General features: G+C 45.8%; 1 protein-coding gene across 1 annotated transcript in view; it reads right to left on the reverse strand.

Annotated features, from left to right (window-relative positions):
* INTS15 (integrator complex subunit 15) overlaps positions 1–21,731 on the reverse strand; it is a 237,612-nt gene that overhangs the window by 129,983 nt on the left and 85,898 nt on the right. Inside the window, exons 4-5 of the mRNA XM_069646812.1 lie at positions 20,955–21,176; positions 19,103–19,268 (exon numbers count right to left, since the gene is read on the reverse strand). Coding sequence (XP_069502913.1) covers positions 19,103–19,268; positions 20,955–21,176 — 388 coding nt within the window. The remainder of the gene's footprint in view (positions 1–19,102; positions 19,269–20,954; positions 21,177–21,731) is intronic.

Below are 21,731 nucleotides of genomic sequence, written 5' to 3' on the forward strand. Positions count from 1 at the left end.
GCTACAGCAAAATAAGCCAACACGAAGAAACAGAAATAACAGACCCTTTTTCAAATTGCTTACACAACCGCGGACACAATCCACACCTACTAAAAAACTAAAATCTAAGAAAGAGAAAATAACCACTCTTTCACTAATACATTTGCAAAATCCTGAAATGTCACAAACCAAAATAAGTCAAGCCACTTGGCAAGTGATCGACGATTGTGCTCTTGATCAGGACTTCACTATTCCGCGCGTTTATGACTTATCCACCACCATTGAATTGGAAACCATGGTAGTGCAGGACGATTGACTGTTGCAGGAGCCAAAGTACATTGTATTCGACTGCTGCCCAATTGAGATTATGAAAATGATAAGGGGTGATCATAAATTACATTGTAGGGTTCGTGGGGAGGCATTGGTTAACTTAACTTGTGTAGTTATGGCACAAACGTAAAGATCAAGGGTAGCTGTGTTTAAAACCATAACATTTGTACAGTCTGCTCAACCTTTGCTTTTAAGCGCATCAACGTTCAGCAAAATTGTAGGTTTCTGTACATTTGTGGGACTGGAGCTCCTTAGAAAAAGAAAAAAAAGAAAAAAACAATACTACACACATCAGAAAAAGTTCTTGGACCCGGCTATTAGCCAGGCATAGACACAGGATCTAATATGACATGCATTACTCACCGCAATAGCATTTCTGATGATTGTATATGCTTAGATTCACATGCTGTGCATATAGTCCGACATCCAGTGGTAACCGCGGAGTATTGCATCTGGTCTTTCGGGGACCGAAAGGGGACGTTGGCATAGGCGTGTCTGTAACACTATCCCTATGGTGATGTGCCGTGTACCCAAAATCCCTCAAGCGCTGAGGTCCCTCCGATTGTATTTTTTCTGCCATGAGGGAGCCCAAGGCTATTGTGAGTGAGTGCATAAAGAGAGAAAGTAGTAAGACGTCTATGTTCCTTCCACCCCGAGCGGGGAGCTAGGGAGGGCGCATGTGAATCAAAGCAGATACAATCATCAGAAATGCTATTACGGTGAGTAATGCACGTCTTCTGGTGCTTGTTAATCTGCTTAGAATCACATGCTGTGCATAGACTAGCAAGCAGTAACCGGAGTTGGAAGTGGGTTGTGAGAAGGAACAGTAGAGAAAAGATGCCTTAGTACTGTTTGTCCCACCTGAGAATCCGACCTAGAATGAGTGTCTAGGCAATAGTGTTTTGTAAAGGTGTGTACAGAACTCCAGGTTGCCGCCTTGCAAATGGACTTAAGGGAAACATTTGCAATGAATGCTATGGAAGCCCCAGTAACTCGAGTAGAATATGCTCTAGGCTTGAAAGGCAGTTATCTCTTAGCAAGAGAGAAACATAGTGTGATGCATTTGACAATCCACCTTGAAATAGCTGATTTAGAGACAGGATCGCCTTCTCTACCGGCTGCCACTGAAACGAAAAATTGGTTTATTTTCCTCAGTGGTTTAGTTTTTTCCAGGTAGAACATGACTGCCCTGTGCACATCCAGTGTGTTACAGGTTCTTTTGGCCATGGTAGTGGGATTCTGGAAAAAGGTAGGTAATTCAATGGACTGTTCACATGAAACTTCGATATGAATTTAGGCGCAAATCTGGGGTGCGTGCGCAGAACTACCTTATCTTTGTGGACTTTAACAAAGGGGTCTAGGACAGAAAGTGCATGTAGTTCGGTAACTCTTCTGATAGAAGTGATAGCTACTAGGAAGGCCGTTTTATAGGTCAGGACTTTCAAACTTGCTTTATGCATAGGCTCAAAGGGAGCTCCCATGAGCCTGGTTAAAACCACATTTAGGTCCCATCCAGGAGCTGGGTGAGAAATGGGAGGATAAATCCTCTTAACCCCTTCCATAAAGGCTTTAATAACCGGAATCTTCTATCACAACACTTGTTGTTGTGATGTAGTGTGGGCTGACAGAACAGCCAGATTAACCTTTAGGGAATTGAAGACTAATCCAGTGTCCAAGAGGTGGGTTAGGTACAGCACAATGTGTGTGGGTGAGCAATCAATTGGATTGATGCCCTTAGAATTGCACCAGATGACAAAACGTTTCCATTTGCTGGCATAGCAATAACGTGCGTTCGGCTTCCTAGCTTCCCTGAAAACGTCCATGCATCTCTGAGGAAGCTGTAGGTGTCCAAACTATGACCTCAGGAGCCAAGCCGCTAAATTCAGAGTTTGTGGGCATGGGTGTAGGGTCTCTCCCCTGTCCTGAGACATGTTGCATGAGCAGGGTAGTTTCACGGGGAGAGGGACATTTCCATCAGGTGTGCGAAGCAGGGTTGGCGGGTCTACATGGGGGCCACCAGTATCATGGTAACTGGTTCCTGGTGCATCTTGTGCACTATCTTGTTGAGAAGGTGAGTTTGGGGGGGGGGGGGTTCGTAGACAAATTTCCCTGACCATGTTATCCAGAGACCGTTCCCCTTGGAGCTGTTCTGGGGGTACCTGGATGCGTAGTCTTGGCATTGGGCTTTCTCCTGAGTTGCGAACAAGTCGATCTATGGGAAGCCCCATTCTGCAAAGACGGTGGCTACAATGTCTTCGTGTAGACGCCATTCGTATTCTTCGGGAAGAGGAAAATCTCTACCGAGTACATCTTGCCAGAAGATCGAGTTCCCCTGGAACATGTTGGGACAAAACATCTTGTGTTTGAGAGCCCATATTCAAATGTTTTGGGACAGCTTGGATAGCCCTGGAGAGTGAGTGTCCCCTGTTTGTTCAGGTAATACATTGCTGTAGTGCTGTCCGTTAGAACTAGCACTGTCTTCCCTTGTAGTTGCACCTGAAAGGCCTTCAGAGCCTTTAACACCACTAATAGCTCTAGTAAATTTATATGATTGGACGCTATTTGAGGGGACCCACTCCGTGCGCTGTCTGCTGAAGCAGGTGAGCCGCCCACCCCGTGAGAGATGTGTCTGTCGTGAGAGTGGCTTCCACTGCAGGGGCGGTGAAGGTCTTCCCCTTCAAGAGGTTTTCTCCCGACCACCACTGCAGAGAGAGAACGAGGGCTGGCGAGACAACTACCAGATCTTCCCATTGTCCTCTGGCACGCCATCAATCCTAGCAAGCGCATGGCTTTGTGCACCGTCACCTCTCGACTGGCCACATATTGAGGGATCTGAAAAAGCATGTTCTGAACCCTCTCGTTGGAGGGGAAGACGAGACAGTCTTTTGTCCAAATTAGAGCTCCCAGAAATTATTTTGTTTGACTGGGGGCTAGCCTGGATTTCTTTTCGTTGATTGAAAAACCCAGACTGAAAACCCAGACTGAAGAGAAGATACACTGTTTTTTGGGTGTTCGAAAAACATGCGTCAAATGACTCCCCCATGATGAGCCAGTCGTCGAGGTAAGGATAAACTGGGACGGACAGCCTGCGCAGGTCTGCTGCAGCCACTGCCAGGACTTTGGTGAACACCCTTGGCGCCGAGGCGATGCTGAAGGGGAGTACCTTGAATTGGTAATGCCTGTCCTCTATCATGAACCTTAGATATTTTCTGTGCGCTGGCAACATTGAAATATGAAGGTATGCATCTTTCATGTCCAATGTTGTCATGTAGTCCCCCTGTTTCAGCAATGGGATCACCTCCTGTAGTGTTACCATGTGAAACATCTGGGGTTTTATGAACTTGTTCACTGGGTGCAGATCTAGAACAGGGCGCATGGTGAGGTCCTTTTTGGGTAAAAGGAAGTACACTGTACCCTGAATAAATACCCTCATTTACCTGAAGAATAGGGACGGCTTCTATGGCGTCCTTTCCCAGCTGCGCTTCCACCTCTTGCTTCGGGATCTCCAGATGGTCCGGTGAAAGGGGCCGTGAGCGCGGCGGTCTGAACTGTGGAGGTCGGGTGAATTCCATGCAGTACCCGTGGTCGACCATTTTTAAGACCCGCTGGCCTGAAGTTAAACCCTCCCATGCCGTGAGGAAAGATGTTAATTGCCCCCCTGACCGGGGTAACATGGGAGGGGACCTGGATCTGGTGGTCATTTCTGACCAGAGGCTGCGGCTCATCTGGGATTGTGGCCTCTACCTCTGCCTTTGCCATGCTTTGGACCCGTTGAAGGGTAGTATGTGGGGCATCCCGAAGTTTGTCCTGTGTTGAAATTCCCCGTGCTATAGTTGTTTTGACCAGCACGGGCCTGCCCTCGAAAGGACCACCGAGAGTTATTACCTCTCTGGGGTGGTGGGAAGGTTTGTGTGATCTGATGCAGTGACTTCAGAGTCTTGTGCTCTTTTTTAGCTGTCTCCAAGGCCTCATCCACTGCTTTCCCAAAGAGGTTACTTTCCTCGATGGGCTTATTGATGAGTGAGGCTTGTGTCTCTGGTCTAAAACCTCAAGTACGCAGCCAAGCGTGTCTTAAGTAGGGTCCCTTGGGCCAGAGACCTGCCTGCTGTTTCAGCTGTGTCCAGGGTGCATTTGATCACATTTTGATTAACTTGTCTTCCCTCGCTTACAATGGAGAGAAGCTTTGATTTGGCGGGTTCAGGAACCTCTTGGAGGCCTTCTTGGAGCAGGTTCCACTGCACGTCAGCATAGCTTGCCAATAGTGTGGTATTATTATCAATGCGCATAGTGTATGCAGCAGCCGAAGTGACTCGTTTGCCTAGAGCATACAGTCGCTTGGATTCCTTGTCCAGGGGGGGGGCTTCCCCCATGGCAAGGGGTACCCCTGCCCTTTTTCGAGTGGTAGTCACTACCAACGAATCTGGGATGGCGTGCCCTCTAATGTATAGAGGATCGGAAGGAGAAGGGCGAAATAGTTTTTCCACTCTTGGGTTCACTGCCAGAGTTTGAGCTGGTGATACCAATGAGGGGGCCAACCTTCTTTTGATAGAATTAAGGAGGGGAATGGCCTGGCTAGATGGAGGCTTCTCCTCAAGGTTATCCTCTACAAAATCCTGCTCAGGCACAGCCCCTTGAGTGGAGATTTGAAAGTGATCAGCTGCTTTTTTCAATAAGGAGTTGAAGGCCATTTGGTCATCTAAAGGTGAGGCCTGGCGAGCCGGAGTGGACTGAGGAGAATATAGGACCAAAACATCAGTGTCCTGATCTTGATGTGTCCATGGGTCCATTCCTTCCCGCTGGGTTTCTTCCCAGTTGTCTGTGGTATCCTTCTGTTCCTCCTTATAATTCTGCAGAAATTAAGCTTCTTCCTCTTCATTATAAATGTCCCTATATGTGTTCATGTGGACACAGTCTTCCTGCTGGACGGGGACAGAAGGCTGATCTTCTTGAAAATGAGAAGAAAAACGTTGGTTAGGCTCTACCCGAGACCTTTTCGGGGATTGATGATCAGAAAAACTGATAATCCTCTCCAGCCGATCCATACACCCTTCGAATTTCTCTTTAGTCCATTTGGAGGACCCCGGCGGACCTCCGGGTGGAAAAATGTTGATTTATGCCCTATGGCGCCGAAAAGAGTCTCTTAGGGTGTCGGAAAGAGGCTCTTGACTCTTCATACGTATCACAAGAATCGGGATGCCAAACCGCATCCGAAGATTTTTCTGCGGCTTGTCACACGAGACCCACCGCCGCCGTAATTCTTTCGACGCTGCCTTTCGATAACCCCCGAATTGGCGTGAGAGAGTTGCTCCGATGGTCTATCGGTAGGTGTGTTACCTTCCGCGGTGCTTGAGGGTCTAGCGGTTGGTTTCTCAGGTAGAGGCCTAGCCGTAATTTTTGGTCCTACCGCGGCCTTAGGGACCGTCGAATCGTCGGATTTCCCAGCTTCGACGTGTGAAGTTTTAGGAGTAGCGCCCTTACTTGATTTAGGTTGCACAGTCGCAAGACGTTGCTGCGGATGCAGGGAAGGCTTTGGACCTGAGCGATCCAAGGAAACAGTCAAAATTTTCAGCGGCCCTGTTGGTGTTTTCACCTTTTTCGACGAAGACGTCGAAACCGGTGTAGGGGTTGTGTGTTTAGTGTATTGCGTCTGTACGCCTTTGTCGCCGGGTTTTGTCCCTTAAGCGAGACAAGAGTCAGGGGATGGGTGTGTGCGGGCTCGAGGTCTATAACATCTGCGACGGATGTTTGGTCATCCGAGGTTCCCCAGTCACTCTCAGCGGGTGTGGGGGTGTGGGAAGGGGTTCCACCCGCGACATACTGTACGCGGCCCACCGCTTTACACAGCGCTCCTTGAGGGTCTTAGGCCAAAGGAGTTTACAGTCAGCACACCGCTTTTCGTCATGCTCTAGGGGGAGACAGGCGTTACATGTCCTGTGCTCGTCTTTCCAAGGATATCTGACCCTACACTTAGGGCAGAATCTAAAAGGAGTCCTTGAATAGCCAAAGGGAAAGATGACCAGACCAGAAAGTTAAAGAGGGGAAAAGGAGGAAAGACATACCGAAAATATGGCCACCCCGAACCCACTCTCCCTACTGCACAGGTCGGCCAGAGGGCCCGACCACGTGGAAAATCCAGCTGCCGGATCTTAGGCGCCAAAATCCACAGCTGTAGATGAATCCCCCGCAGTCTTCGTCGAAGATGTTCTTATGATCGAAGTGGCTTAACGGGGAATAACCGACAAGTCGGTATAAGATAAAACAATGTCTCTTTGTAAGAGCTCTGCTATAGGGCGACCAGTTATCTGGGCGGGAAAAAAAACAATCTGAAGGACCTCGGCACGTGAGGGATTTTGGGTACACTGCACATCACGGTTAGGGATAGTGTTACAGACACGCCTATGCCGATGTCCCCTTTCGGTCCCCGAAAGACAAGATGCAATACTCTGCGGTTACCATTGGATGTCAGACTATATGCACAGCATGTGATTCTAAACAGATTAACAAGCATCAGAATTTTGGATTATGCTTTCCATGGAAAAAGGCTCAGGCTTGCGGGTGATGGACAGTGTGACAGTCCTGGTTTTTCAGCCAAATACTGCACTTACCACTTCCAAGAACTGCAAACCAAAAACAATTGTGAGTGTCTTAATATAGATCTTCAGTTGCAATGGAAACATATGGGTTCATCAAATCCATAGGAATGTAAATAGGCCTGATAGCCACTGACAGGCATGTTTCAATAGCCAAGGCCTTGCAAGAGCAGTTCCCACACATACAGCATCAGTATGATGTATGACATGTTGCAAAATCAATTCTAAAAAAGTCACAGCTGCTGGAACAAAAAGGGCTACAGAAAACATTTTAAGTGTGTCACATTCTATCAGCAACCATCTTTGGTGGAGCTTAAAAAGTTCTGATGGATCAGCAGATATGATTCTAAAAAAAATGGCGTTCATTGATGCACCATTGTTTAAACAAACACTTGTGGGAAGAAAAACATTTCCACAAATGTGCACATAACCATTGAGCGAGGAGGGTGTCAGGTTAAAATGTCGAAAACATTTAGTCGAACTACAAAAAATGTCGAAAATAAATAATGTCGAAAAAAAAATTGAATGCTGTATTTTTTTATTTACATGTTTTTTTTTGGTTCCGCAAGTAAAAAAATGGGTTAAAACAGAAAAAAATGACAAAAAGGGGGGGGTTAGGGGGCACCCCCCCATTTCGAACAAAAAACAAGGAAAAAAGACATTTGAATTTTTTTTTTCGACATTATGTATTCTACATTTTGACTTTCGACAAAATGTTTTTCGAAATGATCACTATAAAACCAGCGAGGAGCACAAGCGTAAGAAAGGTTGGTTGGTTCCAGGCTCCCCTGCGCTCACATCACTCGAGAAGATCGTTTATGACAAAACGCTTCCAGGACACATGAGGGAACTCACGGACATCTGCCACAAGGGAGATTTGGAGGTGTTCCATAATATGTGCCTAAAGTACAGGCCTAAAAGTTTTGTTTTTTTAATAGATGGTATGGAGGCCAGAACAAGACTAGCTGTACTTGCACATAATGAGAACGTTGGCAGGGAACAATCCAAAACTGCCAGAACATTTGTGGCTCTCGGTTACAACAAGGAGTTTACGAAACGAAGCAAACAGTAGGAGGCAAAGTCAATCATCGAGGCAATGGATTTTGTAAAAGGTCTGACATTGAATGTGCTGGCCATACCAACTCACAGAATAGCTCCTGACTTTGTTCCCAGGGCCCAGTCTATGCCACAGAACATTGCCTAAGAGGTATTCCCTCCCAAACTTGAACTTGCGATTAGGATGAGGTTCTCCTCCTTGGCTCCCTTAACACTTCTCTCCTGGGCCCTCCTCCAGCACTTGTCTACTACTGTGCTCTTACTCCCAATTGCACTTCCACATCCGAATACAAAAAGATCCAGTCATGATGCACCTTTAATGAGCTCCGTTTCATTGCTAGCAAGACCGAGATAGTTCCCATCGGGACTCGGTCCCCTGACTGCCCCCTGTGCTTGGGCCACTTTCAATGCGTTATTCTACCTCTCCGTCCCCTAAAGCCAGAAGTCTTGGGGGTGTTGTTCAACTCTTCCCTTTCCTCCACTCCTCATATCTTGGGCCTTGCCAATAAGGCCCACTTTCACCTTCACCTCATTAGAGGGATTCTCACCTTTCCTCGCCTTCTACCAGAAGCTCAATGTCTCTATAGCTCTGGTCCTCTCCAGGCTGGACTATTTTAACAGCCTATTCCTTGATCTACCCTCTAGCTCTCTACTATGCCTCAAACTAATCTGGAATAGGGCTGTGCGACTTATCCTTGGCCTCAAGCACAGGGACCATATCTCTCCAGCCCTAAAATGTCTCCACTGTCTTATGGTTGCTGCAAAAATCAAGTTCATATCCCTCTGCATAATACGCAAGGCTGTCTGGGGCTTGGGCCTCTGGTCTGAAGACACAATACATGCCACTGGCTCTTACTTAATACTCTCCTTCTATACCCCTTGGATCCTGTGACTCAACTCCAACGCTCTGCTAGTCAAACGCTTCTCCAAGCAAAGAGCAGGTGGCAGATAGCTTTCCTTTGTTAGCACCCTCCATTGAAACGGACCCTCCCTCACTCTCTGCCTTGAACCAGATCTCAAGTCCTGCAAGCTTCTCAAGAATATCCTCTTCTTCTCTTCCTTCCCCCTCTCCTTTACGTGCTAACTCCCTCATTCGCCGAGATTGGCGACCAGGTACCTTGCGAGTCCTAACGTGTCCAGGTCTTCTGCCCAATCAACTCCACCATCTGCCACCCCTGTACTTGCCTTCGGGCCCTCTCCTGCCTGTGTAGCAGGTCATGGTTGCACTTACTGGTCTGGCAGCTGGCATCCCCCTCTCTTGGCTGTCACAGCCGTGCAACTTGCATGTCTCCTAAACAGGCTCCATCGCACCCTCCCCTTTGGCTTCCCCATCAATTCACCCCAAAATTTCTTTTCCCTCGGTCTATGTACTTACATGTTCCATAAGTCATGAGAAGTTGCAGGTGCGGGGTTGTCATTCATTGTCCTGGTTGTTCCATTGCTACCTTGCCTTCTTGACTTGTGGCATTTTGAAACATTATTCTAGCTGTAGAAACACCTTACAAATGCATTTGCACGTTCTGGACGCTTACAAGGCCTAGTAGGCCCGCCTCCATCTTTCATTGTTGTATTTGCTCTTCATTCCCATATCCCCTCCCTGTTGCCCTGTGGGAACTTTGGAACACAATGTACTTGTTGTATAAGCGCCTTACAAATGCACAATAAATAAATAACTCAATAGTTTGACGAAGAATGTATATTTAGAGTTTTGACATTGTTGGTATTTCCCCTGTTCCCATTCCGTTTGTCCTTGTGGCGCTTTCAAAAAATTCTGTTTAAAGCACCTTACAAATGATACAATATGAATACAAATATCGATGGTGGTGCAAATCGTCTTTTCAGAAACAGAGTCTAACTTCGCAGGCAAGTAGGAATCTTGCTAAGACGCTGTTGATTGAAACAGAACAAAGGTTTATGTGTCAACTGATGTCCTCCTCGTGTACCAATTTCTAGTGATATGCTGAGGAGAGACAGCTTTCCTTCAGGCTTCCCTCTACTTCCCTCCTCTTACACCTCTCTCTTTCCCGATTACATCACCGCTATTAATGCTTGGTGCTCAGCCAATGATCTGTGTCTTGATGATAGTAAAATAGAGATCCTTCTGGTTGTGGACCCTGCACCAGGTTTGCCTCAAGCACTCTGTCTGCACTCTACCATCACAATCTAGTAAAGCCAAAAGTCTTTCGGTGATCTAAGAATCCTCTCGCTCATTCACCCCTGACATCTTGGAGATTTCCCAGAAGACAATTTTAACTGTGCTTCCTTCAATGCATTCTCCCTTTCCTCATCTTCCCGCAGGAGGTCAATGTCTTCAGAGCTCTGGCCCTTTCCAGGCAGGACTTGTGCATCAACATCTTCCACAATCTTGCTCTTCGCTCCCCTTGCCATGTCAACTATTGCAGAATAGGGCTGCAAGACTCATCCTTGACCTGAAGCCCAGGGACCTCATCTCTACCGCTATAAAATATGTCCACTGGCTGTTGGTCGCTCACAGCAGCTGTGACTAGTGGCCTGGTCCTTCATGAGTCTTACAGGCTACGAAGCACTCTGCCCAGTCAACACCAGCACCCACCACCATCAACACTTGCTTTTCGTTCCCCCTGTATTACTTCAGGGCGGCTGGGCATCCACCCCTTGAGACACCTCCGCACAAGCACCTAGCCAGTAGCCTCCTCCCATGGCACTTAACATACTGGTCTCCCACCAGCAATTGCCCATACATTGGTCCACCATGCCCATACATTGGTCCACAACCTTCCACCCACCCCCTTCCCTCTCTCTATTCACTGCTGACATAACTTACATGATACGAATGTGACAGGGCCTAGTAGTACAGTTTGTATTTATTTATTGCTATTGTTTAGTTACTCCACTTGTTTACCTACCCATTTTGTTTTTGGCGCCACTATTTGTTGTATATGCGCATTCCAAATACTCAAAATGAAAGTCAAATTGATGCAGAAATTAAGACGATTGTTATAATAGATGCACACATAAGGCAAGTAAGCCATTCAAAACTGAACTCGCACGACATACATTAATTATAGTGATGTAATATATTATTTTTCAACTTGCTCATTGCACGTGTAGCCCTGGGTGCAACATTCTATGCATACTTGTGCAAAAAAGCACATTTGTCCAACCTTTCACACCCTTTGCGCCCACTTCCAGGTCCACTGTTTCCTGCCTGCACCTAGACTCGGCGCATCTGTGAAACAATCCGTAAATGTTGTGTCAGCAGGCGTTTTTTTATCGTTAAAATGCTAGTAAATATTTTTGTATGCGGAATACTGGAAATATTTATTGCGTTTCAGCGCACAGCTTTCTATGAATATTTTTCATTTTTGAGGGATGCGTACCCGCATAAACAAAACTCACTGTAAATTCTGCATGGGTCTCGTTATTTTGGCCTCGAATCCACCACACTAGCAACTTCAAGGACACAAAGTTGCGAATATCCAAAAAGAATTGATAAGATGCACTATATTGAAAGCAGACACAGCAAAGTTCGGTTTCTATTTCTGAAATCTGTATTTTGAAGCATTTGACTACAGTGACACTGAAAATGGAAGCACAATGTAAGTAATGATGGAATGGACGATGGGAAGTGTGCTATATGATTAACCATGTCACGGATTAATAATTTGATGCAAAATATCGACATTGTATGCGTTAACTGAAATTGCTGCATGCCCCTTCACCACCAAAGACCTGCGTTTGTTTGTTTGCTTGTTTATTTATTTGTATAGCGCTCCTGACCCAGGGGTATATGTGCGCTTTAAACATCAAGTTACAGGCAAAGGTAGGGAACAGTATTACAGTAGTGATGCATATGTATAGTTGACAAGACAGCAGTTAGTGCATAGATAATAATATGCAGACATAATAAAGGATACATTCGTACATTAGGTATGCATACATACATGGTTGGTTATTTGTTGAGTAACCAAGTGATGACCTTAGTTCTGAAAGGTTGGAAGGTGGGTGTGGATTTGATATCCAGTGGAATGGTGTTCCAAATTGTGAGGCTAGAGCTGGGTAGCTGGATCCACCAGCTCTTTTGAGGGAGTATTTGGGCACCGTCAGTTGTAGTGTATTAGAGGATCTAGTGGTTCTGGTATTCTGTCTTAATGTAAATTTGTTAGTGAGATAAGGCGGGGCTAGGTGGTTAACAGCTTTGTAGGTGAGGCAAATGGTTTTTAAGTCTATTTTTTGTTGGATGGAGAGCCATTTGCATGAGATTCTTGTAGCCGAGATAGGTTCTCTTCTGGGAATATTTAGGGCGGCGCGGAGTGCGTTGTTTTGTAGAACTTGCAATTTATTGATTACCGTTTTGTTGGCGCCTACATAAAGGCTATTACAGTAAGCCAGTTTGGATTGAATGAGTGCTCTGGCTAAAGTGAGGCAGTTGTTGGGGGAAATCAGCGGTCTGCAGGCCCTAATTAGTTTACCAGTGTAGGCAGTCATGAATTTGTTTGGCTAGGTTGGTATTCGTGTCAAGGTAGAAACCAAGGGTTTTTACACTTTTGGCAATGGGCATGGTGGTGCCGTCAATGGTGAAGCTGGTGTAGCTGGGACAGAGTTTCGGGATGGTGTTAGGTGAGCCGACAAGGAGCAGTTCGGTCTTGTCATCATTCAGGCAAAGGCCATGCGTGGCCATCCATGCCTGAATGATGGAGAAGACTTCATTGATCCAGTTGGCGTCCGAGTTGTAATTGCCGGATAGGGTGAGGAGTATCTGGGTGTCATCTGCGTAATTAGTGTAGGTGACACCCAGATGGTCCAACTTGTCGAATAGGGGCTTTCTAAATATATTATACAAAGTAGGTCAGACACAAGATCCTTGTGGGACACCGCAAGTAATGGGGATAGGATCGGCCGCTGCTAGGGGGGAGAAGACACGCATGGTCCTATTGTCCAGGAAGGATTGGATCCATGTGACCGCGGAGTGGGAGAAGTGTGCTGCCGATGACAAATGGTTGCACAGGATTTTGTAGCGAACCAGGTCAAAGGCAGCAGAGAGGTCGAGGAGAAGAAGGATGGCAGCCTTACCTTTATCTTTGAGTTCGTCTATCTGGCACTTGAGATCAACAAGGGCCGTTTCTGTCCCGTGTTGTGGTCGAAAGCCAGATTGGCGAGTTCCTAATAAATGGTTTGTCTCGAGGTAATCCTGGATTTGTAGATAGGCCACTTTGTCAAGAATTTTTTGTAAGAATGGGACAGTGGTAATGGGTCTATAATTCGTGGGTATATCTGGGTCGAGGGTTGTTTTGTTTAGTAGTGGTAGGACCCAGGATTGTTTCAGATTACTAGGGACCGAGTTATTGGAGAATGACAGGTTTATTCATTTGGTAATCAAGGGGGAGAGATCCCTGGCTGCATCTTTTATGAGCTGTGTGGGGCAACTGTCCCCCTTGCAATTCGAGGGTTTCAAAAATGCTATAATCTTTTGTACTTCAGGTATGGATAACTTTTTGAAAGTAAAGCCCGAGCTAGTGGCGGTAGGTGGAGGAGGGGTGGAACTGGAAGTAGGACCATGAGTGAGTTGAACAAGTTACTTACCAATTGTAACGTTCTTTCGACTGGATGTTCCTCCCATGTATTCCTCATCTTATGATAATTCGTTATCTCCAGCTTCGCTGCTTCGGAAAAAGAATTTCTCGGCAGAGGGCGCTGTGCTCGAGGTCGTGGCGTTGCTTGTCCCTCGACGGTCTCCGTACCGTGTCGATGTCACTGATGGTATAAGTAGCTCGAGCCGTGCCCGTTGCTCCAGTTCTGTTTTTCCGATGAAAACATATAGGAGGAACACCCAGGCGTGTCCCATGACTGATGCACACTTCGTGAGAGGAAAGTGTAAGAAAACGTAAACTGTACTGCGGGGTAGGATGGGAGGGTCGATGAGGAATACGTGGGAGAACATCCAGTCGAAAGAACGTTACAGTTGGTAAGTAACTTGTTCTTCGAATGGATTGTGTCCTCCCACATATTCCTCATCTTATGATAGACTCCCATAGCAGTAGCAATTTTGGAGGTGGGAGTATTAGTTTTCAGTTTTCATGGACAGAATGCAGAACTGCCTTGGCAAATAAACCCTCATTAGAGGAGGCAATATCCAAACAGTAATGTTTTACAAAAGTGTGTATTGTTTTCCAAGTAGCAGCTGAACAAATATCTGCTGCCGGGACTCCCCTCTTTAGAGCCGTAGAAGTAGCCATACCCCTTGTAGAATGGGCACGAAGCCCATCTGGTGGGTCTTTTCCTGCTAACCTGTAGCATTCAGTTATGGCTAAGATGATCCAGCGGGATATGGTCTGTTTTGTTACAGATAATCCTAGTTTATGACCAGTATAACCCACAAATAGTTGGTCATCTTGCCTCAATTTAGCCATTCTTGAGATATACAAAGTAAGAGCCCTCTTGGGATCTAGTCTGTGCAATCTCTCCTCTTCCTTTCCCAAATGAGGAGGAGGATAAAAAGTTGGTAATATTATCTTTTGCGACAAATGGAAGTCTGAAACTACCTTTGGTAAAAAGGAAGGTTTAACTTTAAGGACTACTTTATCCTCATAAAATGTAGTAAATGGCGGTTTGGATGAGAGAGCCTGAAGTTCGCTAACCCTGCGGGCTGATGACAAGGCCCCAAGAAGTACAGTTTTTAATGTTAAGAGCCTCAATGGGCAGGAGTGCATAGGCTCAAAAAGGTATACAAGTCAAGAATTTTAGTACTAGATTTAAGTCCCAAGTTGGGACATGAAAAGGTACTGGGGGGTATACGTTAGTAAGCCCCTTTTAGAATTGAATGATCAATGGAATTTTGAAATATGAAACCTCTTCTGAGGTGCGCTTGAAAATAGACAGCGCAGCAAGGTATCCTTTAATTGTCTCTATCTGGAGCACCAGATTGGCTAGATGCAGTAGGAAAGAAAGCACCATTTGGGTGCCACATTGAAAAGGGTCCACATTCCTATCTTTGCACCAGTTACTGAACTCGTTCCAGCGACATCGGTATAAAGGTTTTGTTGCTGGCCTTCTGGCCGAAAGCAAGATCTCCATTACGTCATACGGAAGATCCCAATCCTTGTATCTCAACCTCTCAGAAACCATGCGTGAAGTGTCTTGACCTCTGGATGGATAACCCGACCTTCCTCTTGCGAGAGAAGATCCTCTCTTTGCGGAAGACGTATTGGAGGGTAGATGGACATGTCTAGAAGGTCCGGGTACCACGTCCTCCTGGCCCAATCTGGGGCAATTAGTATCATGGTTTTCCTGAACTTTCTCAACCTCCTGATTACTTGAGGAATCACGGGGACTGGGGGAAATGTGTACAGCAGTGGAAACTTCCACTCCACTACGAATGCGTTTCCCAGAGCTCCTCTTTGAGGAAATTCCCTTGAGCAGTACTGCTCGCACTTCCGATTGATCACAGTGGCGAACAGATCCACTTGAGGGGTTCCCCAAAGGGCGAAGATCTCTTGAAGGACTTCCTGAGCTAGCTCCCACTCGTGGGAGACTGTGCTCTGCCTGCTCAGAGCGTCTGCCGCCGTGTTTTGCTCTCCGGCTAGGTGAATTGCCGATAGAGAGATTCCTTCTCGTATTGCCCAGAACCAGAGCTGTATTGCCTCTCTGCACAGTGGTAGTGACCCTACTCCTCCTCTCTTGTTGAGGTAGTACATGGCCACTGTGTTGTCCGTCATTATCAGGACATTCTTTCCTTGTACAGAGGGCAGAAAGGCCTTCAGCGCTAGTCTGATTGCCCTCAGCTCCAATAGGTTGATGTGTAGTTTGGACTCCGATGGAGACCAACGACCGCTGATTGTCAGATCGTTGGTGTGTGCTCCCCACCCTGTGAGTGAGGCGTCCGTCACTACTGTTATCTCCGGCCATGGTTGCCAAAAGGATTCTCCCTTGAGAATGTTGTCGTTGCAAGCCCACCATAGTAGATCCTGAGCAACTGCGCTCAGGACTTGCAGAAGATCCGACATATTCCCTGAGAACTGGGACCACTGAGTTCTGAGTGCCCATTGAAGGGATCTCATTCTCAACCTGGCCTCTGGTACTAGGAAAATGCAGGATGCCATGAGGCAGAGCAACCTGAGAAAATCGAAGGCCGGTAGATGTTGGGCATTCTGAAACTTCGTTACCATCTGCTGGATGTGGAGAGCTCTCACTTCGGGAGGCGAGGCTTTTCCTGATGAAGTGTCCAAGACTGCTCCAATAAACTGGAGTTTCTGGGTTGGTATCATGTGGGACTTCTTGAAATTGAGGGAGAAGCCCAGTTTGTGGAGGAAGTGGCAGGTGATAGAAAGATGTTCCTGAGCTTGTTCTGGAGAACTTGCTCTGATCAATCAGTCGTCCAGGTAGGGATATATGTGAATACCTCCTCTCCTGAGACTTGCTGCCACAACCGCCAACAGTTTGGTGAAAACCCTCGGGCGGAGGTCAACCCGAATGACAGAACTCGAAACTGAGAATGAGAATTGCCAATCGCGAACCTCCGGTACTCTGTGCCCTGGATGGATTGGCACATGAAAGTAAGCATCCTGAAGGTCCAATGATACCAACCAGTCTTGGAGTTGTAGAACCTGAAGGATCTGAGAAAGGGTCACCATCTTGAACTTGTCCTTCCTGAGGAACTTGTTCAAGTTTCTTAAGTCCAAGATGGGTCTCAATCCTCCATCCTTTTTTGGGATGAGAAAGTATGGGGAGTACCAACCCCTGTTCCTCTCCGCTACAGGTACCTGTTCTATGGCACCTTTCTCACGAAGGGCCTTCTCGGTCATGGTCTGGCAGGAACCACAGTCGTCGGTTCGGTGACTAGAAACGAGACACCAGAGACAAACTCGGTGAGGATCCGTGATCGACATTTTCGATCCACAATCGATACACTTCTTGAACCCAGTCTTGGGTGTCGAAGAAGATGACATTTTCACGAAGAAAATCTCGGAGCGCGCCGTTCACGATAGCAAAGCGATCGGAAATACGGAACTGGAGCAATGGGGCGGCTCGAGCTACTTATACCATCAGTGATGTCGACACGGTACAGAGACCGTCGAGGGACAATCGACGCCACAACCTCGAGCACAGCGCCCTCTGGCGAGAACATTTTTTTCCAAAGCAGCGAAGCTGGAGATAACGAATTATCATAAAATGAGGAATACGTGGGAGGACACAATCCATTCGAAGTTGTCGTTTGTTGTCAATTTTGGTTTGGAGCCCTGAAATTTTGTTAGCAAGGGCATTCTGGATCCCTGTGCACCAAGGTTTATCCTTAGTGCAAGCATCAGTGGGAGGAATGGGCTTTTCTAATTCCTACCACGTCTCAAACGCACAGCTCCCAAACTTTATTTGCTCCCAGACCACCATCTCCTACGGTCATTATTAGCCTTTGCCGGCTCTGTGGACATAGCCCCCTGTTATATAGGGCAAAGCGGTTAATGCTTGTTGACTCATTGCACAACCGTTCCTTCATCTTTTAAGCACCCAACACACCGGCCGCCACATATGTCTAAGGGCTGTGTGCCTCCATCTGGGAGCTTTCTCTGGTCTGTGAAGCCAGCAAACGCTTGCACCGGTTTGGCCTCAAATGTCTGATGTAGCCCCTGTACCATGAGGTGTGGCTTTGCCAGTCTGTGTACTCACACTTATTCGGTCTGTAACCATATACGTACTCATGGACAATGCACTTTCTGCAACTAATGCCTAGATGCCTCTGGGCTTTGTGCAATGAAATAAATACAAAAAATAAAATAAATACAAATAATTATAACTTTAAATCATTTATTTACTGTGTATATTATAATACAATATGTGTACTGCCATTTTTATGTTTTATTCTTGATGTTACAGTTCCAGCGTTCCAATGTGCGTATGTCATGGAGTGACTCTTCCTGTTGCCAGCTTCTTCAATCGGAATTGGACAATACTAGTGAACAACGCATCGTTAATTACAATTATCTGGGCCGATCGCACGACAACAATCTGTCCTTTCGCTGCTGCAGTAACAAGGAGCAATACGGCAGCCTATAGGTTATGAAAACTTGATGTGAAAGTGTTGCGATTCGAATTGAAACCACTCTGTCCTTCTCACTAAGGTATTGCAATGTACGTTGATCGATAAAACCTTTCTGCTAACTATACAAAGACTGTGATTAATCAATCGATGAAGGGAATCGGCATTGTAAAATGTTTTATAATCTCTTTTCAGCATTTAACAAAAATAAAAGTACTTGGTTCCCGATTATCACAGTTTTATTCTAAATATACGTTTTTCAAACTTTTAGTGACAAGACCGAAAAGTCTTGCCAACTAGGGTGATGTGTCCGTTTATGTTCCGGGTTCTGCGTTGGATAACGTTATGACGTTGGTGATGACAGGGTCCGTTTGGCGACCCTGACCACCAACACAATTAGAATAGGTGGAGCATATCGTTATGACAAGTGATGTCAGCTTTAGGGGCGGATGATATGATTTAGTACCGCAAGGGCACTTGAACGATGGATCAACAGATAAGATTTCCACAAGATGGCGGTGCCCAGGCAGGCGTTTTCACTGGTATGAAAGTGAGGAAAACTAAGGTAAGATGCAGAGGATTTTTTTTTTTTAAGATTGATCGATATACGATCGAAAACACATGCCCGATCGATTGGGACAATAACATTTCTGAGTGAACTACCCCTTTAATAAGAAGGTCAGTATTTATGTTTAATACTGCACTACAAGCAGCGCTGTGGCCAAATCAGACAATAAATTAGCAGCGATTCTTGGATGTGCGCTTACATTCTGTAGAATAGATCTTTCCACACCCACACCTCTGTCTTTACAACCTCCCAGCACCCCAGACAGCCTTCCATTGCAGGTGCCATCTAGAAGTTGCTCATTTAGCTCAGGAGTCGTTTTCGACCATACAGTCTCTCTGTTCGGTGTGCAAATGCCCCATATGAAAGGAGTGCCACTAGTCCCCCTCCTAAGCAGTATTCTTTTAACATCTGGGAGAGACCCAGTTATAAAATGATGCTTTTAAACATAAATATTGTATCTACACTACATGTTTTGTAAAACGGCAGTTGGTCGTTTGCAGCATCCCCAATCCAAAAAATCACGCCCTTCGACAAAGTAACTCAAGGCGCAGCAAGGATGATGTGACTCACCAGAGGACAGGTCGAATAGTGTGGTGACAGCAGTGATGAACTGGCAGCAGAAGCGAGGACTGGCACTGAAGATTTGCTTAAGAGTCTGCACTGATCCAGGCACCAGGCTGCAATAGTCGTCCACCAAAGCCCGTGCTAGCCTCACACAGTATATGGCAGGAGTCCGCTGCAAGAGAGGAAGACATATTTTATTAGTACTTCGGTTTAGCCACTGCAGCTCTCTAATATTTACAACAATTGCTACCAATATAAACACCAGGGACTGTGCCTGCCAAACAGATGTATTCCCAGAGTATAACAGAGCGCAACCCCTGCAGCTGTGTCCACAACAGATAATATTCAACCACCATTACCAACAGTTATTCCTCCCATTGAGAAAAATAACTATCATCAACACAAGTTGGGATTTAACCTCAAAAGTGAACACTGCCCCCAGCCCTCAAACAGTCATCACCTCAGATGGGGAAAGTAGGTGTCTTCAACAAGGTTAGCTCTGCTCCCAATATTATCAGGGCCAATTGGATAGTAACCCAATTCTGTCCACAGCTTCTTTCAGTGGATCAGGTGTTGTCACATCCTCCAGACTAATTGTGAACCAAACACCAGTGCTTGACAAAATCACAGAAAAAAACAAGAAACATCTACTGCAATAGTGGGCAATGTGCCACCCTAGAGAGGTTTTAAGCCTGTGACTCGCATGGCCCTCATCATTGACCATTCTGCAAGTGGTTGAAGGGAGCTGTAGGCAAAATTATCTGGAGAGCTGCAGTTCGCCCATCACTGATCGACTGGTGCACCTTTATGAAGCAGTCCAACTATACACTTTTCATACTCCAAAGTCTTTAACTAGTGAGATGTACCTTTATCTGCAAACATGTGATATTTGCGGTCAATGCCACACATGTTTTCTATTTTCAAGACAACCTAAGAATGTTTTTAAATTCCCCTATTTCTGTCATTAAGATCAGTAAACAAAGTCAAACCTCAGCAGGGGACGTCTTCAAACGGGCAAACTAAGGTTTCTATCCAATATCGACATCACTAAAGTACCACACACATGAAATACATGGGAACCACTGTTTTTAGGTTTCTATATTCAGAGGTCAGAATTAACTAACTCCTCAAATAATTAAGTAATATTACGTTCTGCTAAGAAGAATTGGCGAGGCAGAAGGTCTGATTCAATAGAGTTACAAACCCAGTGATTGAGAAAACAGATGAATTTGAAAGAAAAATACGTGACTGCCCAAGATAAGCCAGGACCTTAATAAAGGAGTTCACCTTAACAGTTAAACATAGTCAGGACCTGGCTAGACTCCATTCAGTGTCCAGCAACAAATACATATCCCTACCAGGTTGATACTCTGAATGATGGGTGATGGGTTGGGGGGGGGGGATTAATAGATGGGAGATAAAGAAAAAACAATTATTGGAGGGGGAGCTTTATGGCTCAATATGCTGTATATGCAGTGTATTACTAGAGTGAAAGTGCAGCCTCATGTGTCATTACACAGTGACAAAAAACAAATCAACATTGGCACCATAAATAGGAGCCGTTCTAGCAATTTCTCCTTTCCCAAATGAAGCTACAGCCATGCTTTTTTGCTGTGAGAAGGACGATCGAGAAAAGGAATAGCCAAGGACAGCAAACAATAAGCATTGTATCATGGCTAACCAGCTTCTCATACTACTCATTCAGTACAGGGGTGCTGAACCACGCACATTGTCATACTTGCACCATATGTTCTCAATCTACATACAAGTGGGAGGGGTTTGGGTACTTTACAATACCTTGTGTGTGCTTAACCTGCCAAGTCTCTTACTCTTGCTACAACCCCATGCAAAAATGTACCTGGAGCCAGGAGGCAGCACACTCCAACACAGGCACCCGAAGGACAGCAACAGCCATAGACACCAGCTTTCCCAGCATGGCCATCCTGCTGTCATCTGCTTTGTTACCCTGGGGGCTGAAGAGAGAAGAGAATAGGATCTGGCGCACAGAGTCCTTTGTCTGTTCCTGAAAGTAGCTGCACATGATCTCTAATAGCTGAAGTTCTTGCAGAGAGTTCAGTCGCTGCCAAAAAGAAATGTGTGGAAAAAAAGGGCTTTGTTAATTATTTAAAATGGCATATTAATCCGATTTGAAAAGGAGATCGCAGTCTATTGCTCACCCCACTATGGTCCTAGCACACTACATGCTTTGACCCAAATAAAAGCAAGTAAACAATATTATCCAAATGTATGAGAAAAAAATGCATTGCTCATTTTTACACCAATTCAAACCTCTAGCTGGTGCAAAAAGCTTATTGTATATAGATCACTTTTACACATCTATTTTAGCACAGGCTAAATGGGCTTCTTTCGTCATTTTAAGACAATACAAGTAGGGGTGTACTATCCTTGGCTAACTATCAAAGGACATTATAACTAGGCATGTCTCAGAATAGAGACCATGACGACTGTGATAGAGCCAGCCCTTACCAGACCATGATTAATTGTAATAGTATCCTGCCAATATAACAAACTTGCCCTTGATCAGACTCAACTGTATTTTAAAGCAGGGATATATCCATCCCTACAAAACCTGAAGTAGCACCGTACCTTCTTCTACTAAGACCTCATAGAACTT

The sequence above is a fragment of the Ambystoma mexicanum genome, chromosome 2q, assembly GCF_040938575.1.
Source record: "Ambystoma mexicanum isolate Mex_15411 chromosome 2q, UKY_AmexF1_1, whole genome shotgun sequence".
Classification (NCBI taxonomy): domain Eukaryota; kingdom Metazoa; phylum Chordata; class Amphibia; order Caudata; family Ambystomatidae; genus Ambystoma; species Ambystoma mexicanum.